The sequence below is a fragment of the Hydra viridissima genome, unplaced genomic scaffold (genome assembly GCF_058129835.1).
Source record: "Hydra viridissima isolate aposymbiotic clone 2 unplaced genomic scaffold, HvirCarnegie_v1 scaffold_10, whole genome shotgun sequence".
Lineage (NCBI taxonomy): Eukaryota > Metazoa > Cnidaria > Hydrozoa > Anthoathecata > Hydridae > Hydra > Hydra viridissima.
In genome coordinates, this window is record NW_028324309.1 from 12879455 (window position 1) to 12906655 (window position 27201).

At 30.3% G+C, this 27201-nt stretch overlaps 1 protein-coding gene across 3 annotated transcripts; it reads right to left on the reverse strand.

The window, feature by feature from the left end:
• Positions 1 to 269: 269 nt before the first annotated feature.
• LOC145181971 (uncharacterized) lies at positions 270 to 26156 on the reverse strand. Of its 3 annotated transcripts, none has more exons than XM_090099475.1 (15): positions 25969 to 26156; positions 14332 to 14472; positions 13825 to 14055; positions 13589 to 13700; positions 12977 to 13146; positions 12357 to 12701; positions 12238 to 12264; positions 11780 to 12043; positions 11459 to 11676; positions 11202 to 11334; positions 10634 to 10756; positions 10131 to 10439; positions 9741 to 9863; positions 1579 to 8919; positions 270 to 1468 (listed from the first exon to the last, which is right to left on the reverse strand). In XM_090099475.1, exons 1-15 carry the CDS (start codon positions 26057 to 26059, stop codon positions 771 to 773), a joined length of 10326 nt encoding a protein of 3441 aa, XP_089955601.1. In that variant the 5' UTR covers positions 26060 to 26156; the 3' UTR covers positions 270 to 770. The 3 variants fall into 3 exon arrangements, with proteins under 3 accessions (XP_089955601.1, XP_089955600.1, XP_089955602.1); XM_090099474.1 differs by having other exon boundaries at positions 14332 to 14475; XM_090099476.1 differs by lacking the exons at positions 10131 to 10439; positions 10634 to 10756; positions 11202 to 11334; ... (7 more) ...; positions 14332 to 14472; positions 25969 to 26156 and adding an exon at positions 9301 to 9387 and having other exon boundaries at positions 9741 to 9859.
• Between the last annotated feature and the right edge of the window lie 1045 nt (positions 26157 to 27201).

Genomic DNA, 27201 nt, shown 5'->3' on the forward strand with positions numbered 1-27201 from the left:
ACACTGTTGAATTCTTGAAAAATAGAACGTTTGGGAACAAAAATCGTTTTTGTTTGCTTCTAATTATCTAACAAAGTCCGCTTTTAGGCCAACAGTTAACTGTTAGTGGAAAATTTTAACGCAAAAAAAAAATAGTGCGATATGATGAGTACGAACACCGTACTCTTAATTTAAGAATTTCTTAGACACCGCTTTAAAAAAAACAAAAAAACAAAAAAAAAAAAACAAAAAAAAAAAACAAAAAAAAAAAACAAAAAAAAAACAGATCCTTTCATTAAAATTTTCCATTAAACAAAAATATTGAACATAAAATGAGCTTTTAAAGATTCAAAAAGTAAAAAGCTTTTTAAATATATTTACGCAACATTTACGTGCATTATTTACGTGTGACTATATTGACGAATAAATTTTGTCTATAAAGGTAAAAAAAAGTCACATTATGACTATACATAGGTATAAGCTACGTGATAGTTAATTCCATTTGTCGTAAAAAAAATTGTTTAAAATACAAAATAGGTTCATGATCCTTTGCGTAGGATATTTAACGCGCGACTTTTTTCGGGTGGTGAACTAGTCATTTTAAACACTTTCATGCGTTCACCACAGCCGAACACATACAACCGAACTACTTTTAGTTTGGAGCAATCGTTGAAGATGAGCGTGTCGTAATTTATGAAATCACGTTACCAGCGCCGATTTGGCCATTGCAGCGCTTTTTAGCCCAGCCATTTATAAAACTAGCTATTTCTTATTAATTATTTTATAGAACTCTACGTTTCTTGATCTCCTTTCTCTATTAAATAACCATCATTTTCATTGTCGTTATCGGCAGGCTCATCGTCATCATCGTCAACATCATCATCATTGATGACCTTATCTTGATATTTATCGCTCGGATTTATAACGTCTTGCTTATTGTATTGGTCCTCATCTAGAACAAGATTTTTTCGCGCAGGAGGCTCATCTTCTTCAGTTATATAATCATCGTCATCTAAAGGTCTCCATAATCGTGGAGGAGAGTTAAACGATAAGGAGTTAGTTGCGGAAGGAGAATCTAATGCGACTGACTCAACAGAAATAAGTTTATTGTTTTCAAAATCTTGATGCATGCTTCCTTGTGTCCCTAAAAGGCTCGTAGGAGGACCTTGAACGTCATCCATAAACTTTTGCTGCTTGGCAACAGCTTTTGCAAACATGGATTGTAAACCATCTTGAGTAATTTCTTTTAATTTCAACAAGTCTTCGTTTGCCTCATCTTTTTGGATCTTGAAGAGGGCTTGAGCCTGCTGAAAGCGTTCTTTTCGATCGTTCGATGCAACCATACTTGCAATATCTAGCGAATGCTTATTTACATCTGATAGGTCATTGATATTCACTTTATCAATGAACAAACTTTCGTCTTTTGATTTACTGGGAACAGTTAATTTGTTACTCTTTTTACTTCGACTGTTTATTTCCTCTAAGTTGTCTATTACCAAAAAAAAAGAAAAGAAACATTAAATATAAAATATAAACCACGTGTCAGTGATGCACAAAAACGTAGCATTAAAAAAATATTACATTAAAAAAAAGTTATACCTAGCTTGTTATTGCTAGTTGCAGAATTTATATCTTCCAAAGCTTTTTTCTGAGTACCATACACAAGTTCGTTAAAAATGGCTTCTTTTCCTTTCTTTTTTTTCTTCCTATTCGTTTCCGTGGAGTTCATAATTGTATCGATTTGTTTTTCAATATCATTAATCATTGCAAGGGTGACTTGTATTTTTTGCTTGCGTTTTGACTGCCTTTGGTTAAGCTCTTTCTCAAAATTCCCTGTCAAATCATGCTGGCTCTTTTCAACTTCTTTAAAGTAATTATCAAGCAAATCATTTTTATCTGTTTCCGCTATTGGATAACGCTTCGCATTATGCATAATTTCGTCAGTAGCCTTTAGAGATAAATCCTCCATTTCATCATTAACTGTTTTTTTACGTTTTTCATTGACCTCCCGCCACTTTTCTCTCAAATCTTCCAGATCCATTAGCTGATTCGTATTTTCAAGGCTGTTTTTGCGGAACTTCCCTTCTCTGCTTTTTACAGGGGTTTGTTCAGATGTCCTTGTATTCTCTGCAAACTTGTCACCGACAGAGAGAAACGCCTGCACAGGGTTTTCCTCGTGGCGTATTCCTATACCTTTATCAACTCCCAGGGAATCTTTACTTAGTGCTGCGTTATCGAAAGCCTGATTAATATTTTCAACACTGAGCACCCTAGAAGTTTTTTTATTACGTTTTGAATCAATATACGGGAAAGGCTTTAGGTTAGAGTCCCCTGCCAGATCTAGTTTTAAGTCATGAACTTCTTTTTGGTCCTCAAACTTAATTTGATTAATAACATCACCTTTTTCAACTGAATCGTCAAAAATACCATTCGAATCTTTTTCCCCCAGCTCAAAATCGTTGGTTAAGTCTCCAACAAGTTTTCCTATTTCATTGTTTGTTATTTCTGCAGCCTTCAATCCTTCTATATTTGAAGAGTCTACATCTGGTATAGCTTCATTATTTAAAATCTTTCGAGTTTTTTCGAGGGTAGCTTTGTCAGAACTTCCCAAACCTAGAGCTGGGTTCATTTCGTTGTTAATACCGTTTCCAATAGACTCTTTGATAAGATTTTGAAGCTCATTTTGCTCGCTCGATTCAGCCATTTTAACAATGTTATTGACTTGTTGCTTGCTTGTTGGTGATGCCACATATTTATGTTTTCTTTTTATATCATTGAGAAACTTTGAAGTGGTTATTTTTAAATCGAGTTTTGTTGTAGCATCTGGTCGAAAAGATGACTCAAACCAATCTTCGTTGCTGATATCATGACTAGGATCTGAGTCATAAGATTTCAGTAAACGATCTAAATCAAGTGTTTGATGAAGGTCATCTAGTTTACCTTCATCTTTAGTGATTGGTGTTAAAATAGCAGAGTTATTTTTCGGAACATCTAGATTCAGTTTTACTATTGGTTTAAACGGCTTCTCTTTGTTTTGATTCAATCGCTGAGCCTCACCATGTTCACTATCTGTGTAGACTATGTTTCCAGACTCACTAATATTATGGTACTGAGGATGTGTATTTGCTTTGATATCTTGATCATCACTCTCATTTTTATTCTGCAACGCTTCTTTTGCATCCTCCAATTCACTTGTTGCTTCATCATAATCATTTTGATGGTGTTGTAGTTTTAAGTCATCGGTGTTGTAATTTTGTTGTTGTGATTTTGTATTGTTTTGTTGCTGTTGTGTGCTATGACTCAACTCATTCTCAGTGTGATTTTGGTTAATAGTTTTATTTATTTTAAGAAATATCCCAAATGTGCTTTGATTTTTGTCAACCTTTGTTTTATCATGGTTTACATGGTCAATTTTGTGTTGATTGGATTGGGTAATATCTGCCTGAGAAGAATTTGTAGATTTATTGATCGATTTATCAATATGAGTTTCTTTTTTAACTTCAAGTTGGGAAGAAAGAAATTTATTAGATTTGTTGAACTCGCCCTGTAAAACCTTTCCTTTTAAAGTAGAAACTTTCTGAGAACCATTTTTAAAACCAAAAAGAAAGATAGAGTGATCTTTTCCAGCTGATAGTCTAGTGTCATTTAGCAGAGTAATTTTTACTGGTTCCACATTATGATTTGGCTTGAATTGATATTGAGTTATTTTCGAACTATTTACAGATTTTGGAACTATTACTGAAACAGATGTCGTAAGATTGCTTGGTAAAACAGATGTCTTAAGATGGCTTGGTAAACTTACTAAAATCTCTTTAGGAGTTTTACCTGAACTTTGATTAACAAAGGAAGGGAATAATTTTTGGTTATTCAAGAAGTCGGGGTCAACTATTTTAGAGGATTTGTTTTTCTTTGCATTTCTATTTTCGGACATAAAAAATGCTTGTGCAGTATCAAACATCTTTTCTATTATTAGCAAATCTTGTACGGAAATGTCATCTGTGAAACTTTGGTTTTTAGATGGATCTTTTAGTTCTGCACCATTAGCTGAAATATTATTTAATGAACTTGAGTTTAGCTCCAATTTATTGTCAGCAATTGATAGTGTTTTTGGGTTGTTTAACATATTAGACCTTTTTAGAGCTGCAGTTTGGAAAGTTTTAACTTTAAATGTAGTTTTTCTTGAGTTTTCTTTCATACTTAAAACCTTGACTATCTTGCTGCCCTCAGTTTTATTATGAGCTTTAGTGCTTATTGGTTTATTATCATGATTGGATAATTTCATTACTGCTGTTTTATTATTGTGTGATCTCTTGGTAAGGTCATTAATATCTGGCTTAATCTCATTTTTGTAAATAATGCTAGAATTTCTCTCATCATAAGTGTGAACCAGTTTACCATCTTTAGTAATATTTCTAATAACACTCCTGTTATTGTTTTTTTTAAATGATGAATTGCTTCTCCCTTTCACAAACGATCTTTTATTCCCGTTGACAGTTTTCTTAAATTCTGAAAATTCAAGCTTATTCTGTGAGGAATCATCTGCAATTAATTTAGCTGGAAATAAATATCTTCTTGGTATATACATTCGTGGTTGATGGAAAATTCTTTTATGAAACTTTAATGATTTTATAGGAAGATAACTTTTTTGGATTTGATTAGTTGACAGTGAATAACTTGTTTGCCAATTGATTTCTGGGTTGACATTAATTTGATGGTAATTGTTAGAATTCATGTATTTTGGAGCATATGTATTAGAATATCCTTGACTGTAGGCACTGGTATATTTTGGAGCATACGTGTTAGTATATTTTGGAGCAGAATATTTTGGAGCAGAATATTTTGGAAAGTAAGCTTTGTTATAGTAATTGTAAAAATCTTTAGCATGCTGGGGGGAATAAATATTTGGTGCAGGAGTGATTTGCTTGTAAGTTCTGTAATCATGTATAACATTATTCAAAGAAGAGCCATATATACTTCCTAAATGGCCTATTGGGTAACCATTTCTAATGAAATAATCTGCAAGCATGTAATTAGCTATCCGCCATCTTAAATTTGGGTATAAAGGTTCAACAAACTTGTTCACATAAAGTTCATACTGCTCAGGACTCATGCTGTTATAATAGTACTTGTTGTTAAGCCATCTGAAATAAAGAGGATTTTTTTTGTAAAAAGCAGCAAGATATGCAGCCAAATATTGGTTTTGTTTCATAAATGTTTGAAAAGCTACATCTCCCTTAAGTGTGTTTTCATTATACATCATATGATTTCCATGAAAGTTATTCATACTTGCCACTTGACTTTTAAAAATAGGATTTGTCTTGGCACTGTATTGGAAACTGGTTCTCAATAAAGGTTGGATGAACGAAGAAAACCTATTGCTTGGAACGTTTCTAAACTTTTTAACAGGGACCTGTTGGATAAAACTAGAATTACTAAAGGCTCTTACAAACTTATTGGGATCTTTTAAAAGGTTTTTTTTTCTTGCTTGTTTTGGACCAGATCTTTCAACATGTAATTGATTTATACCACTCATTTGATAATTTTGTGGTGTCAAGTTTTGACTATATAGCTTTTGTCCTAAAAAATCATTAATTTCCTTATATTTTTGCTGGTCAGTAAGGTGATGATTTTGCTTCGGCAAAACTGAGCTGAGCTTTTTACTTACAAAACTTTTTATAATAGATAGTCGGTTTTTATTTGTAGATTGGTACTGTGGAATAACATTGGTGTGTTTTTCAACATGGCTTATCAGGTTAGATCGTTTTGAAATAGGTTGTTTTAGATTATGTGATTTACCAAGAGATAATCTAACTAGTTCTTTTAATTCTTCTAATCCAATGACATGGTGATGTTTTATCATTTTCTTGCTCAATAGACTTTTGTCATTTCCTTTGTTAATGTAGTTTCTCGTTTTCTGATTCTCAGGATTTACATCTTGGTTTTTTGGTTTTGAATTTTCTATATAATACACATTTTTGTTTAAAGCTTTATTTAACTGATTAGTCTTAGAAGATATACTTTTTGCATAAGGATTTAACATTTGAACAACTTTGTGATGGGTTACATTTGGGAAAACAACTCTTTTAAATAAAGAAGCTTCATTTTTAAGGTTGAACTTTTGTGATTTTGAGTTTTTTTGTTTGATATTGTCACTTTTTTTGGGGGGGTAGTAACTTTTAGTATGCAAGTTTAAAGGCTTAACTTTTCCAAAAAATAATGGTGAAGGTATAACACTTCTTTGGAATAATTTTCTGCTGAAAAGGTGTGCAGGTTCTTCTAATTTTAAACCAGTTCCTTTTTTTTTTTCTACAAATTTTAAAACTTGATTATGCAAGTTAACTGATATCTTGTTCATTTCAGAAGGACTCCATAGATTTGCATTATCTGAAACTATTATTGGATCACCTGCTAACTTCTTATGGTGTAATTCAACAATATCATCTGGTTCATGGACTAAACGAACTTCAGTTGGTGCAATGCTCTCCTTTATATTTGAGAAATGTACTGTAAAATCCTGGTCTTCATTTACAAGCTCACCTAATTTCTTATCAGTTTCTCGCCTACCACGATAGTGAAGTTTTGGAGCAAAACCATTCCTTTTCAAGGGAAAAATTGAGGGTAAAGTAGTTGCTGGCTTCAAATTATAATACATTTTAAGGTTTTTATTTGATTGAGAATTCTCAATCTTCTTGTTACCAAAGAAAAAATTATTCTTTAAATTATTTCTATAGTAATTGTTTATTTCATCCCAGTAATTCTTAACAGGCATCAAATAAGGGTTGAAAAACATCATGCGGCTTTTAAAAGGGACTGGCTGGAAATTATTTATGTTAAAAAAAGGTTTCACCATAGGTTTTGCCATAGGTTTCACCATAGGTCTCTTCATAAATAGCTTTGTTTTATTGCTGTAAAACAAATTTTGAGATTTATAGTTGAAATTCTGAGTTTTTAGTTTAGGTCTATATATATTTATCCTTGGCCAAGCCATACTAATAGATGGAGTTTTAAAAGGAAGTAAATTTTTTATTTGCATTAAATTCATGCGAGGATATATTCGTATTTGGCTGCGCCTTGATAAGTTAGAAGCATGAGCCATTTGATCTTTATATGTATTTACATGGTGATAAATCATGTTCTTGTTTAAACTTTGATTTTTGAATGGGATCTGTTGTTTGTAACTGCTAAATGACCGCCTAAATCCTGTAATAGGAGAAGCATAGTACTGTGACATTGGTAGGTTATGTTTACTCTGCCATGCTTCATAACGCTTTCGCTGACTTTCATCATTGACTGTATACCTGCGTAAAAATTCACTTAACAATTTTAATTTTGCTCTGTAATTGTTCTCCTCTAACTTATTTAAAATTTCATTAAACTTTGCTTTTGGGATAGATTTGGAACCCAATTTGTTCCCCATCTGTTTATTTATTTCAGTTGAATTCAGTACACTTTTTACAGAAAAAGTATAAGGTGAATTATTGTTTATCTGTGGTGAACTGTTCTTAAAAGTATTTAAAAATTGTTTTAAATCTTTTATTATACCTTGAGCATCACTAATAGTTTGTACTTTAGATAAATTTTGCATCTCATGAGTTAAATTTTGAGCTTTATGACTTTTAAGCAAAGTATCTTTAATCTTTCTTTCATCGATTTGGTCTTTGTTTTCCATAGAGCTTTGATTATCTTCAGAGTTTACCCTCTCATTTATAGATTTGATATATTTGACTGGGTTTGTTTGTTTTTCCACATTTTTTTCCTGTGATTGGAAAGCTAGGGTTTGATTAAAAATTTTTTGTTCAGATATTTCTTTTTGGAAACTATTTGTTATATTTTGCACACTAAAACTCTGCTCTTTGCCTAGGAAAGATTCTGATTCGCTCTTATGAAGTCTCAGCATTTCTTCTTTTTTATCAACAAACGAAGTTGGCAAATTTTTCACTTTTAAGTCCTTTTCGTCTGCTTCATTATTAATTGAATGAATAAAATTTATATTATTTAATGAAACATTTTTTAATGGTACAAGATTGTGATGCAATGGCATGTCAGATTTTAACTTTCCTTGTAACTCTCTGTTATCCACCTCTTCATCATGCTTACTTGTGCTCAGTAGAACATCAGCATAGTTTGGATAGTGCCCTCGCTTATTAAACTGACTTTCTTTTAAATCAGGTAAATCATTAAACACAACAGAATGCTCACCTAACCCACTGCCAGCACTTGGCAAATCAATTCTTGTGTTAAGGAAATCTAGTTTATCTTTATCAACATCCAAACTGATATGGTCTTTAGAGTTTTCTTTTTTTTTAAAAACATTCTCCGTTAGATCAGGATCCTTTACAACATGATCGTTGAGTGCTTCTGTAATGTTCTTTACAGAATGGTAGTCTCTTGAAAGGCTATAGTCTCTCAGGAGTCGCTCATCAGAGTTGTCTTCTAATGGAAAAATCTCATCCGACAAATTCTCAGTTTCTTCAATTTCATTATCTTTTGGTTCTACCCTTTCATTTAGCAAATTATCAGAAAAAACAGTCTCATCAACAAACTCCTTTTTGATTACACTTGCTTCATTTTCATCGTCTTTCTTTTCAGTAATTTCTTCATCAGGTTCATCTGTTAGAATATCAGAATCAGAATCATTGAAGTGAGGCTCTTTCAAAGATTCATAACTGTTACTTAAACTTATCATGGGAAGAGACAATCCAGCTGCAGTTAAAAAGGTTTCATCTGATGCTTTTTCATTTCGAATTGCAGATGTCTGGTTTGATTTTATTTCTGGTTTACGGAAGTAAAATCTCCCTGTATTTGATACTGGTATCATGTTAAACCTAATTATATTCTTTTTTGTTTTTATACTGGGAGTCAATGATGCAATGATTCCTTTCTTTTGTCCAATATCCTGATCATATGCAATCTCATAGACATCTGGCCAGGGGTTTATATCTTAAAAAAAACAATAATAGTATTAGAAAAAAGGCTTGAAATCGTTTAGCCACTTCATCTTAATGATAGTAGAAAAATACATTTTGTTTAAAATTAAGTTTATAACTTTTGTTGCCCTTTTTTGCTTGCTTTTTTAAATTTAATTTTATTTATCATTTTAAATATTATCAACTATATTTGTTACTGTTTATTTTTTTAAATTAATTTCTGGAGATAATCCTAACAATACTGATTTATTTGTAAATTTAAATTTGTTGTATGTAAAAGATTTGGTAAATATGTATTTGAATTTTTCTAGCAATAGTTGAAAAAGAGCAATATAAATTCTTCTACCATCACTAAATTTGCAACATATTAACAAACAGTTACATGAGAGCTAACCTTTCTTTGTAGTAAATTGCATTACAGTCTTGTCACACTTGACCAGTTTTTCTGTCCAGTGAATGATTTAGTTGTAAAACTCATTTTCTATTAATCAGTCAAATGTATTTGCATTGTTGCTATATACAAAGTGCATCAAAAACGCATGCAAAATATTCTGCATAGAAGTATATGTTTTTAGGCAAAAAAGGTATGCTAGAAAGAGTCCACAGAAAAAAAAAAACTTTCCAACTAAAAGTCACACTATGCACTTTCTTCTACATTATACTTAACTGTGTATATTTAGCAGTAAAAATATCATTTTTTTAAAATGATCATTTTTTCAGTTCAAAGAGAAATTTGTAGTATATGTTTTTTTTTTAAAGTATTTTTGTCAACTTGAACAAAGTATTTGCTATATTTAGTCAAACAAAAATAATTAAAAAAAAGATTTAAATTACCTTTAAGATTCAATTCAGATGAGAGATTTTTTTTTGTTTGATTATCATCAATTTGTTTATATGGGATTGTAGCTGCTAGGTTTAGAGCACCTGAAATTGAACGTAGATTCGCCACAGAGTGACCTAGATTTTAAAATATGTATTCGCCAAAAATAACTTAAAAAACCATGATATAATAAAAACTCAGACACAAAAAGAATACTTTAATAAGAAATGCACACAATTCCGTATAAAAATAACAAGAAATAATCAAAAATTAACGAAGAAACAACTTTTAATAAAAAAAAATCAATCAATTTTAAAATGTGCTTTAAAATTATATATATAAAAAAAAAAGGATTTTATTAGTTATTTTGATTACCAGACTAAAAGCAATATCATAAAAGATACCATTTGTAGGTGAATCTGGAGCAGCTGTTACAACGACATCTTTCATATCAGTAGGATTGAAGCTTGGTGTTATTTTCAATTCTTTTTGTCCATCTAACAAAATATTTTGTGGCTTTTCCCTTTCATCTACACCACTGAATGTGACTTCTGACAAAAACTGATGCTTGAACACTATTCTTAATTTAAATGTGTCTTCACCCAATAAATAGCCTTCAGGTTTAATGCTTGATTTAATTCGAATTTTTCCTGGTGGGCCAGCCCTATTTCGAAAATGAACTGTGATATATTGCTGTCCATGCAGATGCTGTCCTAAAAGTGTAAGATGAATAGTTATAATAAACATAAAGCATTTAATTATTTCATAAAAGTGGAATAAAAAACAAAAGTAATATGAAAATTCAAACATAAAAGTATCTTCATCATTAGCAAAATTTATGATTGAATTTATAATGAAGTATAATAATATATAAAAATAAAAATTTATAATGGAAAAACCAACAAACCTTCATCAAGCTCATGGTGTAAATTTTCAAAAAAGTGACTATCTGCTTTCATCTTGTGTTCTGCTTGCAATCTTGCTATAGCTGCAATTCTTTCATTGGCTATTCTATCCTGCACAGTCTTCTCTGTTTGAATAAACAATAAAATCATACAAAAAAATTTTTTTAAAGAAAGTCAAATAAATTTAAAATAAAAAAAAAAAATTTTTTTATAAAAGATGTAAATACATAAAATATCTTAATATCTACTTTTAAAAAATATAACAAACATATATATAAAATATAAAAAAACATAAAATATTTTTTATATACTTTATTCTTACTTTTTTTAATGCTTATTTTTTTGCTCTTTTTAAAGTTAAAAACAAAATTTAAGGTGATAAAATTGATAATGATTTAGGTCATGAACAAGAAATTTCATCAAACAAATTTTCTTTCCCTTGCCAATGCTTTAAAAAAAACTGTTGTTAAAAACCACAGTTAATAACCATTTTACAAATGTAATGATAGCAATTTTACAGGCCAAACTATTGTTAAAACATTTTTTATTCTTTGAGCATTTATCACTAACCTGTGGCAACACTTGCTGCATGTCGTGCTAAAGCATCCAAAAGGTGTAACGTTTCCATGGCTGCTTCTTTCTTATTAATTGGAACTGCTGATGGTTCTGCAGGTTTTGAACTTTGAACTGCTGGATTTTCTTCCTAAAGTTATAAAAATATATATAAAAAAATGATGTAAAAAAAAATTAAATAAATAAAAAGTTATCAAACTAATAGAAATATAACAAAGAAAATTAAACATGAAAACTATCTTTAAATCTCCTACCTGTTGACAAAAATCTTTACATGAAGGCTGAAAAGTATTCATATCAAGTTCTATTGGAACCATAAAAAAAGCACAGTTATTTGAAAGCTTGTCAACAACCACCTCAGAGGTGCCAACTGTATGACATACATACACATCAGGATTATCATGCAATCGAATCCCATAGGTTGCAGGAAAAATATTGTTTTGGCTGTCTATGGAGAATGATGCAGATTTTGCTGAAATTTAACAAGTTGAATAATTGTTATCTTTTATTCTTTTAAGTTCAAAGGTAAGAAGTATTCAGTAAAAATAAATAGCATAAACAAAAACAATAAATACCAAACTGTTTGCTTCCATCATTTGCACCAACAGTAAGCACAGTACCATCCTTCTTAAGGAACACTCCTCTACGGTAATCAAGTTCAAATGAAGCACTTCCTATCTTTCCATTAAGCCCAGGTTTCCTCAAAACAAATGTAGATGCAGATTCCCGTGGATTTAAATGAACAGTATTGTCTTCCTCAGCACTTATAGCATATTTACATACATAACCACCAGGTTGTGAGCATTTGAAATTAGCAGAGTAAAACCGAAACTTAAAACCTGTATGATAGGTAAGAAATGAATAACACATTAAATTGCACTTTAAATGAACCTTTATGGAGGTGAGGTGTAAATAACCATCCTACATTACTGAGACACAAGTTATTATAAAACTTGTTTATTTGCTCTTAATAGTAAAGATGCCTTGATCATTTTTTCTCTTTAATTTAAATTATTGTATGAAATCAACATACCTAGCTTTTTATTGGCTTCTCTTTCAGCTGAAAATAATCAGTGAACAGTATTACTATTATTAAATAGTTTTAAAATAAGGATATTAAAAATACAATAAAAGAAAGAAAATTAAAGAAACCTTTTTGCTCTTTTAATTGTTCAACTGAAACTCCTAAAGCATTAGCAGCAGCTTGCAATCCAGCTTCAGCACCAGCTTTTGCACCTGCATCTTCCCCTGCACGCTTCCCTGCATTTTCTCCAGCTTTTGATCCAGCTGCTGCTCCATTTTCAATACCAGCTTTTAAACCTGCATCTAAAGCAGCCTGCAATGGATCACCTGCATTAGAAGAATTGTTACCACTACCTCCTCCTCCTGCTCCTCCTCCTGCTCCTCCTCCTGCTCCTCCTCCTCCATCACCGCCACTACTTGAACTACTGCTTGAATCTCCATTACCATCAGAAGGTTCTCCTTCCTTTTTCATATCTAAAAATGTATTGAAGTTAAAATATAATTTTGATTACTTTGTAAACACTTTTACTGGTTAAACTAGTAAAATTTAAACCGATTTTAAGTATGTTAAGTTAAATTCGATGCAAATCTCAGTTAGTGAAAAGTAAAAAAATTAGATTAAAAAAACATTCTAAAAGAAAGTTTAAAATACATACATAGAAAAAGTAACAAACTTAATTTTTTTTTTAAAAAAAGTACATTATTAATATTAGAGTATATTTTTCTCTGAAGTTAAAATCTGTTCTTACCTTTTAAAGTGAAAAAATATTGTGGCTCCAATGGAAAATGCTTTGTTTTATCTGGAAATGTAGCTCCAAGTTGAACATGATTTGACCCAAACAATGATTTGTGCAATACTTGCAAGTAATACATTTCCCCTGCCTTCATAGGTACTGGCATTGAACCTTGTTTATCAAAGCTAAAGTATTTTAAACTTAAATTTTAAACCTTTACAATTCTTATATGAAAAAACAAGACAAATCATTTTTTACAAAATGCACTAAAAATGCAGTTCTCTGGGGAACAACTACTGTAACAGTCAATAAAACGAAAAAGAAACAAAACACTTTACATATTTTGCACAATAAATAAAACAACTTTTGTTCTTTCATGAGAAGATGTTAAATTATCTTAACATTAAAGAAATTAAATCATTTTAAAACAAAGAAATAAAAAACAAAGAATTAAATACTAAAATACTTTTATGTTATATATTACTAGTTATAAATTAAATTCAGTTTCATAAAAAGATAATTTTTAAGTAAAAAATTAAATAATCATTACTTAAATATTGAATAAACTGAGAATCAAAACCTTTAAAATAAGAAATTGTAAAACTAGCCCAGTAGAAAAACACTTACCTGTCAAACTCCCCATACTTTACAACTACTTGACCTTTAACTTCAGCATAGGTTCTCAAGTTTGCTTTGTCTGTGTTTGTGCTTATCATAAGTTGTCCATTATTATTACTTGCTAAATATTAAATTATTGAAAAAATGTTACGAAAGATGTTTAGTAATCCAAAATTAAAACAACATACATACTAAGATAAAAGTATTTAATTTAACACATTTAAATCGAAAAATAATGTGCTTACATATGTTGAATTGGTATTCCCCATCTTGAGGCGCTTTAAAATAACCAAATATTCTTTCACCAAAATTTGTAAGACCTTTGTAACTACTAGGTGTAACATCAATATTGGCGATAGCATTTTGATCATCAGGGCTATCAGGATAGTTTGGAGCAGTGAGTATATCTTTCACTTGGTAACCATCAATATTTTTGAAAATTTGCTGAGTTAATCCATTGATGTAATTATCCTCATCTATTTGTAAACAAAAAATAATATTAAAAAAAAATTTTATTTTACATAAGATGGCAAAACTTTGATCTAAAAATTTATGTCATCACTCCATGTTGTACTGTTTAATGAAAGTTCAAAGAACATGTAAGCGTTAATGTCTAATAACCAACTATCAATTATAAAATTTGATTTTTATTTACAAGAAAAAACAATTCAACTTTTCAGATAATAAAAAAAAATAATGATAAAATAAATTTTGAGATTATTATTTTTGATTATGTTCAGCAAAATACTTACTAGATGCATCACTCAGTTTTGCATCACTCCGCTTATTAGGAGAAAATTTTTCAGTGCTGCTAATAGTTTTGTTATTCTTTTGATTAACAACTGAAGAAGTTTCTCTTTCCTCAGAAGTCTTTAATAAACCATTGTTTAAAACTGCTGAAAAGTAAAACCATAGCATTTAATTTATCATATAGCTGATAAGTTTGATTAATATTGTTACATATTAAGTATACTTGTTACACTTAAATAATTTGCATGCTTGGAAACATCCATTATGCATATGCATATGCATATATATATATATATATATATATATATATATATATATATATATATATATATATATATATATATATATACTTATACTCTCAATTTGTCAGATAAGATAAGATTATCTCTTTATTCTAATTTTACCACAAGAATATTTTTTTTACTATTTTTTTTAGATGTTTTTAGTTCATCATTAGGTTTCATTTTGCTGTTATAATAACTCTTTATATTATCTTTTGACATTTTGTGTGTTACTTTTTGTTTAAAAATTTTTTTTACTAAATTTAAGAGATCTATAAGAAAGATTATGTCACAAATATGTGAGTAATTTATCCTTAATCTAATCTGAATTTCTACTTTTTAGTTTGCAGAAAATGAATCAAAAGTTTCTTAGAATTTTATATTAAATTCTGGTGAGTGTTTACATGTTTTATTGGCAAGATATTCTTATTAGTAAGAAAAGAAAAAAACATGTAAATATATAGTGCTGAATTGATACGTAGTGCTGATTTTTATTACTTTAATACTTTCCTCTGAATTTCAAAAGATATTGAAGAAGGCACCGCACAAATATCAGTGCTATGGTTACTAGAATTTGTGTAAACTGTTATTACTAAAAATACGTTAGCCGTTTAGGAATTAAAATTAAACTGCCGCACTATGCATCGCTAAGCGGAAATAGGATTTTGTACATATTTTTTAGTGATTTTTCATATTTAAACTTTTTAAGTTTTTTCTTTTTGCATTCAATTTTTAATTCTCTATAAAAAAAAAATCATTTTTAGTTTTTTTAAACTTTTGACATCTTAAGGGTTTTTTTAAGGTTTTAAAAAACTCGCTTTTTTGTTAAAATCCTTTCAAAATATATGATAAGTGTAGAATTTCTATATTATTTTTATGCGAAATTAAAATAATAATGTATTTAATTGAATGTAAAACAAGAAATAGAAAAAAAAGGTTTTTGAATAGCATTTTTTTGCTGATTTTTTGATTTCTTAAACATTGATTAATTTAAGCATGTGGTCACAGAGGTCGCCTCGTTTTTTTTAAATAAAATATAGCTACTGCAAATCGACTTTACTGCCATGCAAAAAAATTGAGGCGACCTCTGTGACCTCATGCTTTAAAATCATTTTTACTACTGTGAGTTTTATTAAAAACCGACTAAATTCTGTGAAGTAAATGAAAATTCCGAAGTTCAATAACATACGGTAAGTTTTTATTTGATTCAGTTTTACCTTGCGATGGTTTTTATAAATTATCAAAATGGCTTGATTCACTCATCGTCAACTTTTAACACATACATTTCCAGAGCAGGTGAAATATTCAGAAACTGAAGTAAAATATAGTCTCTTCAATATGATCAAACATTCAGTTTCTAGAGAGTTTGAGTATCTTTTGGAGTATGAAGATAATTCTATTAAAGTTTTAGCACAGGAGGAACGTGATAACATGTTATTTGCAAAGTGGGTGGTGATGGTCAGAGTGACCAATCTGAGTTTCAGAATGCAGTAACTATGAAGAAAGGTGTGGATGATTACACTGTGTATAGTAAAGTGTTTGTACTGTTGGAGATTAGAAGTGGAAAAAAGATACTATGGAAAAATTGTAATCCAAATAGTCCAGATGCAACCCGTCATCTTATGTTTTGTTTTTCCAAAGAGACTGCTAGTTTTATTCAAGAGAAGTTTGAACATTTACAAAATGAAATTTTGTCTTTAGAGAATATTAAAAGTAAACTTATACTTCATGACAATACTTTTGTTATAAATTCAAGTTTGTCAACTATTTATACCACAATGAATGATGGTAAAACACTTAATGCTGTGGTATCAAAAATGCTTTAAAAAATATTGCATCTCAGTGCTGTCATGTATGTCAAGCAAGTCCTAAGGAGTTTAATTTGGAAACCATTTGGAATAAAGATAAAAATGCAGACAAAAATATATTGAAACTTGGAATATATTGAAATCTTCAATTGTGGATATTCAGCATGGAGTTAGTTTTTTTTTTAATACTGCTTGCAAACTTCCAGCAGTGAAACAAGGAAGAAAAATAGCAGCAAAAAATGGCCAAGAATTTATTGAAAACAAAAAAAAAACTCCAGCACTTATTCAAAATACAATTAAAAATAAGGGTATCTTTTGTCAGGAAGGGAAGTTGTACATCCAACACTGGCAATGTTGCACGAAAATTCTTTAATAATCCATCTGTGACTGGAAGAATACCACTATGATGAAACTATTTAGGGACCTGCTCATTGATATGAATAGTACAACAGCAAGACCGGATGTGAAAATTTTCAAGCAGAAATCTGAATGTCTGTTTGGTCTCATTTCTAATGATCAGTTTTTAAAAACCATTCCAATGTCACAGTCTTTGCATAGAATGGTAGTTCATGGTGTTTCTTTTATTAAATATTTTAAGTATCCAATAGGTTCTTTGTCTGAGAGTGCCATTGAAGCCAGGAACAAAGCCAATAAAACTGCATGAGTACGTCATGCACGTTTAACTTCTTTTGCTGAAAATACTAGGGATACAGCTAATTATTTATTTATGACATCTGATATGTACCTATACTGTAAGAAAAACAAAATGCAAGAGGTATTAAGGCTATACTGCAAGAAGATTAAGCTGATAACTGTTCTTAAGGTAAATATTGGAGAAAGCTATGTATATCTTAAATTTAAATATTTAATGTTATCGTTTAATTTTATTAATGATACATTTTAGGTGCTGGTGGTAGCCAATCTGATATTTTTGAGATCTTTTCACATAATCAACACAGCATGTTTTTTTATGCTTGAAAAAAAAAAAAACAACTAATTGTTAGAAAAGTTGAAGCATAAGAATCCCAAACTTTTATGTTTGAGGAAAAGTTGCATCAATTGGCCTCAAATTGACTCAATTTTGCCATGTTTTTGTTTTCCTCAAAGATGTGTCTAAAGTCCTATTTCTACTTAGTGATGCATAGTGCAATTCTTGAAGGCTTGTTGTAGATATTAAATTTGCTCCACATAAAGATTGCTGAGACATGTTTAGAATGAAAATTTTAATTATATTTCAATTATATACATTTATTACAGTGAATACAGTTTTTTCTTGAATGTAAAATTGTTAAAATTAGAATTTGATAGATAATTTCTATAATAAATAGTTTATATCTTAAACTATACTATTTTTTACAATAACAAAACTTTTTAAAATTTTAGTGTTTGTTGTTAAATAATTTTAGGAAGTCAAAGAGTAATGGTTCATATTAAGAAAAGAAATCAAGGAAGCATCATTAAACCATGCAGCTGTAATTGATAAGCAACTTTTAAAAAAAGGCTATTCTCATAGCCACATATTGTTAAAAACCTATTTTAGCATCAGAACCTTGATTCTGCATTTGAGGGGAATGGAACTTCTGGAGTATTTATTTCACTTTTATTTATAATAAAATATTTCTGCTATTTCCTTTTTTATTTAACATGAAAATATAAGTTGGAGACTAAAAATGCCTGTAACCCCTAAAAAAGATAAATTGATATATCAGATTTAGAGTTTAAAATATCAAAAACTATCGGTTTTATATCTTTTTAATCAAAAATCGAATTAGTCCGGATAAACCAACTAAAAAACCGGAATGAAACCGGTTTTAAAAAAGACCGGACTTTTTTTTATAAATATATGTATAAACAAACAATATCTCATAATTGATGCTTTGTTAAAAAAATTACTTCAAAATGTTAAATAGTTCTCTAGTTATAAGGCTATTTCCTTTTTTTCTATCAGCGCGACGCATAGTGTCCGTTGGAAAGTTGTTTCCTAACTACATTCTTTGCTGTTCAATCTTACAATCTTACGAAAGGTCACCAATTTGATTCAGTCAATTAAGTTGAAGAAGCAAGAAAAGAAAAGTTGTTGCTATTTTGGAATAAATTCTTGTATAAAAAAAGTCATTTTAAAGTGGCGCACGAACGTTTTCCTCGACCTAATAATTGCTTTCGATACATTTAGTTGTTGATGACAAAAGCGTTGCGATAGCTAGATGAAAGAAAACCGGTGAACTAACGAATAGTGGTCAACCGAAAGTCGACTACATACACTGAGGATCGAAATGTTATTACAACCAGTCGGGTAGTGATTTCTGCTTCGGTAAGCTGGTGATCACGCTTGCATCGACGGCTTACCACACTAGAAGTCACTAGGAGACTTGGGAAAAAAGTGTCAGTGACAACAAAGAAAACCCGGTTCTCTCTGTCAGAAAAAGAAGTTGAGTTGCTGTATAAAACCTTTCGCAGAAGACAATCTATAAACGAAGGCTACTCATACAGGGACATATACACTAAATGCGGCCCGAAGAAAACTAGAAACGAGTTCAAGTGTAAGCATTTTGGAACAAATCGTACAAAATAAATTTGATGGTTTAAGAATGTTGTGCTGGGGACACAGCTGGTAATAATAAAAATCAATGGAATAAGGCTTAAAAAGAGCATTTCAAAGTTCTCCAAGAAAATGCTACATCAACTGGTAAAATTTGTCGGTTAGAGTTTGGCTATTGAGCTAATTGTCAAGTTATCTAAGGTGTAATTAATCTAAACATACATCCAAGCTGTGAACTTCTGCGTCCTGAAAAAAGGTTTGAACTCAAAATAGTGATATGATAATAAGCAAAGACATCAATCTCCTGATTTGTTTCCTATATAGCGTTTGTGGGATTATTTGGACCAGAAAGCCAAATATTTGCAATCACAAAGTAGCTAGTGGCTATAGGAATACCTGAAGAACGGTGGTATGTAAATCCCAATAATAAAAAAAAAAAAAAAAAAAAAAAAGATCGAACCGCGCAAGGTTGTAATCAAGGCACGCGGAGATAATAAACTAAATGTATTTTAGTTTTGTTTTGTTTTTTTGTTTTATTGCTATTTGTTATTTATTCACATATATATTTTACACCTTTGTCTCAGAAATTAGATAAAAAAAACTGTTTTGAGGATATTTCATTTAAAATTATGAAAAATTAAGCTACTTGTAAACTTTCCGACGGTATTGCATATGCGAATGGATTCCAAACGTGTTCTTATTATAGAAAAGGAGGGTGTGTGGGGTGGAGGAGAGAGGTATGGCGGATTGTTGTGAAAGAGCTTCACTTTTATTCCAATTCTATTCTTTTAGGTTTCATTTTATTCTTCTACTTTAACCTCCAACAAATTTTTACGCCGATGAAAACTTCAAAATACGAATTCGAAGTTAGAGGGTATTGTTAAAAAGAATTAAAAGAAACGTATCGGAAACGTAATGACGTAAAACGTAATGACGCATGTAAAAGCATCACATGTGTACTTAAATACAAAAAGACCTATTGAACAAGTACACATCTGAGAAAGAGAAATAAAACAATAATTATTAAAATTCCGAAAACTTAAAGGAAAAGCTTATTTACTTAAGAAGAGCTAGCGGAAGCTCTGTCATGTTTTACGAAGAAAGAAATTACTTAATTGAAGAAGTCCTTCCTTTAACCCTTATACTTATACCTCAATAGCCCTTGTTATTCGTACCAACATTAACATAATAGAAGACATTTTCTCACTGACTATACACAAATAACGAGATTGAATAATTTAAAATATTAAGCTATTGATTAGAAAAGATTTTATTTTTCTTCACACACATCACTACATCCTCTCACCTGACATTAAAGTAAATAAATTAACTACTTCACTATACAATTTAAAACTAAAGTAATTCAAATAATTGTAACTTTGAATTTATCATAAATACATCAACTTCATTCGTAAATTTATTCGTTGGGTGTGAAAGAATGATCTACTAAGTGTTGAATTCTGCACTTACCATACGTACCGAATTTTAACTTTTTTATCGTACGCGTACATGTACCGTACGCGTGTTAAAAGTTGGCGCTCAACCTTGATGAGGTTTTGTGATCGTACCGAACAATTTCCCAAAAAAATATTTTCGCTAAAAAAAATTTCGACTATTTTTAAAGATATAAAAAATCTGTTTAGATTTATACAGTTTGATGTAATTTTGCTGAAAGAATGGAGAATAAAAAAAAACTGTGTTGTAAAAGCTCTTCATGCGGGGATGTCAGTTTCATAAATTGTTGAAGATCTCAAGGTCCCCAGAAAAGCTGCTTACAAAATTAAGAAGAGGTTAGAGGTTTGTGAGAACACAGAAAAGAAACCTGGAAACGGCAGACCTATTCCTGTTTTTTAGGACAAAAAGATTTATGCTTACTGAAAAACTAAAGGCCTTCAGACTTGAAAAATGTAATAAGATCAGATCTATCCTTAAGAAGAAGACACCAATTATCCTGTTCTCAGATAAAGTATTTTACAGTGAATCCGGTCTCAAAATCCCTTAATGATTAATTTATCTCATCTTTGAAAGTCTCGGATATCCCAGAAAATAGTTCAAACCAATTATTTTGAACCTGAAATTATGTTTTCATGCAAGATGAAGCTCCGTGTAAACTAAACCTTATTGATATGTTTTTTTTGATGAAATAAAAGTCTTTTTCTTTATCTTTCATAAACTTTGCATTTTTGGGCTCCATAGTTTTGTCTCAAAAAAGTGTCAAATTTTAACAATTTTGCATAAAATGTTGCTGAACGTATTTTAGATAAGAATTCTTTAATGCTTCTTACATTGTGTATGAAGTTCTATTAAGAACTAGTATTTAAAAGCTTGTTCATTGTCAGAGCAAACATGTGAGATTCCATAACAGTAATTAAAACATAAGCAGCCAAACAGTAGCCAACTAAAGTATACAATTTGTGAAAGATTCTTGTTAGCAGTTGGAGACATATAAACCTTCGTTGTCGGACATTAAGATTTAGGTTGTTATTTTTGCTGAGCATCATCTGCAAGCTTTTTATTAGTATAACAATCAACAGGCTTTTTCTACAATAGGGACATTTTTACAGATACGCATGAGAACTGTCAAACTGTATACATATTTTTATTCAGTATTCATTGTTATTTCATCATGGATACACTAACGCCGCAACAACCTTTAAAAATCACACAATTGCATTACGAAAATTAGCGTTCTGTGAAGAGTGTTTTTCGTGCACTTAGACTAATTTATGGTTAACTTAATCGACCTACAGAACCCACTATTCGACATTCCTTAACAAAAATTTAGAACCACTTTAGATTATAAGATGATACTCTACCGAATAAACCACGTCCGGTACGTAGTGCAAAAAATATGGCGGCTGTAGAACTTTCACGATGTCCTTGAAGAATCGATTTGTTACCGTTCTCAAAAACTTGGCTTATCGCATGAATCAGGTTTTCAAGTAGAGATCTTGGTTTGAAGGTATTAAAAATTCATGCAAGAGTTGAAGCCAGGGCGACAACAGACCAAGCGACATAATCTCAGTATTTAGGCTCTGGATAAGATCGCTGAAGATCCACTGTTTTGAACCAAAATTTTGTTCATTTCTGGCTGAATGACTGTCAATAAGCTAAACTGCTGTATTTGGAGTAAACAGCAACCAAACAGCTTGTGAAACAATAGATTTATCGCGTTATCGTTTTGATGGTCAATTCATTTTTCATCTCGGACAGGTAAGTTGGTCACCAAGATCGTGTGATATCACAACTTTAAACTTTTTTCTTTGGGCCTAAAATCTAAAGTCTTTGCTGATAACTCAACTACGATTGAAGCATTTGAAGCCAATATTACTTGTGTAATTCGTGAGATACCAACGCAAATCTCGAAAGATTCATCGAAAATTGGACCCTCAAAATGGACGATTTGAAACGCAGTTGCAGCCAACATTTGAAAAGGATTATCTTTAAAAACTTTATACTAAGAATGGTTCTACGTAATCATAACAAAGGTTACACATTGAGATTGAATTTTCGTTGTTGTTGTTTTTTTTTTAATATAAAAAAAACCTCTAGATTGTCCACCCTCTATATAGAAGTACGGGTGAGGAAAAAATGCATGCTTTACTCTTTCTATAACTCGATTTGCTCCTTTATGGTTTTATGTTTACTATCATAATCTAAAATTAATGTGAACTGCGTGCAGTACATTTTTTATATAAACTGGTGCACTTATGTCAGTTCGCAGCTGCGAAGTTTTTTTACAAACGCGCTTGTATAAGTATCTCCAAACTGTTGGAAGAAGATAATGCAGTAGAGTTTATGGTTATATTATCGAAATTTTTCGATAATATATGCAGTTCCAAAGGTATAGAAAGTGCTAGCTAAAGATTGTTTCAAAAAACACTTTGAATTCCGATGTAAACAACTTTAGTTGACGGGGGAGGTTTTCATTCACTTCACTATAGTGAGGTTGGCCACACTACTTCGACTTCTAAAGTATCCGCTTGAGATCTTGAGACATTCTATGACATTTTTTATCTTTAGTTTTTAATATAATTAAATATCATTTTGAATGCAATATTTCACACCTAACTCTGACAATATTTTAATATCTACAGTTAAACATACATTTTAGTAGAACTTTAAGTTCCATAAATATTCTAATTCAGTATTGCTACCAATACATTTTATTTTTAGAAATATCAATGCAATAACAATGTAATAAGACTAGTAATTGACCAAAACCGAAATTTGAGCCGAAACCGAAAGTACCAAAATTTCGGTTCAGTAAAGCCGTAAATAAAACCAAAACCGAAAGTTTCCGTTCACTAAATAACACTATTAACTAAGGGTCTGCGTCTCGGAATCGTTTTCTCGAAATGAACTGGGAAACGCGTAACTAGACGAGAAATTTCCCGGAAAAAAATAACGAGACAAAGGAAACAATTATCCCGGAATAAAGTTATAAATCGGGACATAATTTTTTTCTCGGAATTTAAAAACTGTGTCCCGGATAATAACGAAACGTTACGAGACAGATCAATTATATTAACTAAGGGTCTGCGTCTCGGAATCGTTTTCTTGAAATGAACCGGGAAAAGCGTAACGAGACGAGAAGTTTCCTGGAAAAAAATAACGAGACGCAGACCCTTAATATTAACTAGATATCTTACTCGCGCTTTCGCAGTGAAGAAAATTTTTTGCCAACCAAGTTTGTTTTGCCAGCCAGAAATGACGCACAGTGACTCAAAACAGCAAAAAAATGGCACTAAAGCCCTCACAGTTTTTTGGTAAATATAGTGCTCTTTTTTAAATAATATTAAATTAGAATGATCATTTATTTAAAAAGTAAAAACAGTTTTTTAATAAAACTTATATTTTACATTTTATGGTTAAAAGAAGTTAAAAATTTTAATATTATTTTCAAAGAAATCTAAAAAATTAGAGATTTTTATTTAGTAAAAATGGAGAACTTTTAATTTAAGTTAAAGTCTATATTTACTTTGAAGATAATCTTGTAACTTTATATATTTTTTGAACTTGAGTTTTTTACTTGTATCTTGAATTTGAGTTTTTTAATTGTATGACTTGTTTCAACATATCAAATATAGTTTCAAGAAACATTTTTATCATCATATGCTACTTAGAAATTTGTTTAAATGTTTTAATTTGAATAATGATTTACTATTCAAGAGGTGCTAGATATTTGAAATAGCATTACTTAACAACTTCAATATTTCCTGTAATATACAAGTAACATTACTTACTTAAACATTACAGGGAACGTCATGTTATATTTGTCAAAGAAGTTATAACATAAAATCTTAAACAGTGTAAAGTGAAAAATGATATAGAGTACTTAAAAATGTTTCTGATATATACTAATGATTTTAAAAACAACAACAACAAAAAGGTTAGATCTTATCCCGAATATACGTGAATTAGGAGTGGATAAATTACCATTTTGGAAGGATTTACTTAACGAAATCAAATAAAACTGAAGAAATTAGCAAATAGAACATAAATTAATGCTACTTTAGATAGATTTATTTCAAAAGTGAAGAAAAAAACTAAAACAATGTGGTAGAAATTATGATTCTTTTATAGAAAAAGAAGACCAATGGCTTCAAGAAAATCTTATGACCAATAAAAGTAGCCATTTTGGTTCTGGAAAACCCCATAAACAATGGGTGGTCCTTAGAGAGCAAAGGAAAAGAGAAAAAATAAAAGAACTAGGTATTGAACATCATGCTCTCTTGTTAGTCTCTGCAAAAAGTACACTTTTTAAAAAAAGTCAAACGTTTTATAAATCAAAAAAGTTGAAGACACTTTGGATAAAATCTTTCCCTTAAATATGAGTGTAAAACAAACTCTTGCATTAGAAGCAAATACTGACCTCGGCGGTAAACAATATTAAATGATCAGAAACTTAGCCCTTGGACATATATTTATCCACTTCTTACACGATATTTTAGTGGAAAAAGTTAAATACTATCCCAAAAATATTTTTTTCCCCCTGATTTTAGTTGCTACCATTAACTTTTATAAAGCTGTGTTTATGTAGATGGTATAACAATATCAATAATAGCAGCTGAAATAAATAATGGTAATTGTGTCAGAAATTCATTATTTAAATTTCACATTAAAGATTAACTAGTATATCTCGTTATGTCTCGTTATGTCTCGTTAAAAAGATGTAAATTCCGGGAAATTGTAAAGCTCCTTTTTTGTCCGGGACATCTCGTCTCGTCTCGGTATCGTCCCGGATTTCGACTGAAAATTGAAAATTGTCTCGATATTTGTCGCTAATCGGGACAAAGCTTTTAGGATCGTCTTGTCTCGTCTCGATTTAAAAAAATAACGAGACGCAGACCCTTACTATTAACTACCTACTTTTAACTACTAGCTTTTTTTGTTTGTTTTTTGTTTACTTTAGTTTTAAAAAATCTATTCAGTTATAGCGGAATCGTTATTTGTGATGGAAATTGAGCATAAAACCATATTAGAAACGGGCTTTTTATTGTGTAAAGAACTGCTTGCTTCGTTTGATCCAAAGATCTGTTCGGTCTAATCCTTGACCTGAAACAAGGTTGGTTTATAATAGTTCAATCTTACTTTTAAAACTTTTTTTCGATTTTAGCAACGGAATATTTATCTTTATACCTGTATTTATTTCAATGCTTTTTTTACTAACAAAATGAGATGTTTGAGTTAACAAACTATGTTCTTGCCCGTAAAGATAAAATCGTTTTTGGTTTCAAAACTCTGTGTCATAAACAGGTATGAATAATAATAACATGCTGATAAAACGACTCAACATGAATTACCAAATTTTGAAGAGTCATCAATCAAGTACGTTGATTTATACATTTGACCACCAAAAAGCGGAGAGAATGAAAAACAATTGCAAAATTTCAAAGAATATGATAGGATGAGATGTATAAGTTTAGATAAAGTCAAATCACTGATTAGTTTCATTTTGACAAAAAAATAATTTAAAAAGGAAAAAAAATATGTTTTAAATAAACTCACCGGAAGTTTCATTTGTTGAAGAGTTTTTATACCCATTGCAAAGCGATAAAATACTAAACGTTAAAGCAACACGAAGTACTATATATTTCATCGCGGTTAGACCATTATCTTTTAATAAAAAGTTTTGCTTTATCGTTTACTTATTTTACGATTTCAGAAATGAATTGGGAAATGCAGCTAATGTGCAAAACATGCGTCTTGAGCAGATTGCGGTTCTCACTGTTGTTTACATTAGCCCGCCCTGAAGTAATCTGCTTTCGAATTTTTTTGCTAAAATGTTGAAAATTTTTTTTTTTCCAAAAAATTTCAACATTTTAGCAAAATTATTTATTAAATATTTTTTACTGACCAAGTTGGTTGAAATTTTTTTTTCATTAAAAATTTCAATCATCTTGGTCAGTAAAAAATACCTTTAATAAATTACGATAAAGATTTCAAAGGTTTTGGAATTAAACCTGATAACCAATCGCAGAGAAGAAACTAAACTAACAAAAATTAGAAATCGAAAGAAGAACGGTTTTCTTCCATTTGCAAACGACAATATGCAAAAGCGTACAAGGTTTTCAAAACATTTCAAAAACTCTACCAGTCAGTTTCTACAAGTGTTCTTTTCATGTCGATCAGGTTTGAAAAGAGCTGTTTTTGGAATCGATCGAACTATTTGGTAAAGTAGAATCAATTAAGACACAAATGAAACGATATTTAGCGAGTTACAATTCCCAAACTATTTTAAATAATTTAAATGCAGAACCATGATAACTTAACAGTTGTCTCCGTTAAATAACTAACGTACTCACTATGCGCTTTATTGCTGCAGAAATGAGGTTAAATTCAACTTAATTAACAAATAATTACTGTTTCTTATGATACAATATTAGCACGTAAATAGATTTCCATCTGTAGAAATCAGTGGGGTAACTAGAAGTTTAGCACCAATGAAAAATCTCAATCGACTTAAAATACATAAAGGATTAATTTTATACATATAATCGATATAGTTATTTTACTACTTTAATCACAGTTTTGCGTTCATTGCATACGAAAAACATGTTTTTCCTTTTCAACGAACAGATAATTTAAATTTTCGTAGAAAAAAGTTGCCACAAACTTAAAGAGTCAAAAAATTAGATAATTACCGATAGTCACGCAACGTCTTTCAAAGATGAGTTATTATTGGCGTGAGCTTCGAATGCAGAACCAACAATCGAACGAAAAAATTAAATAGCCTCTTCT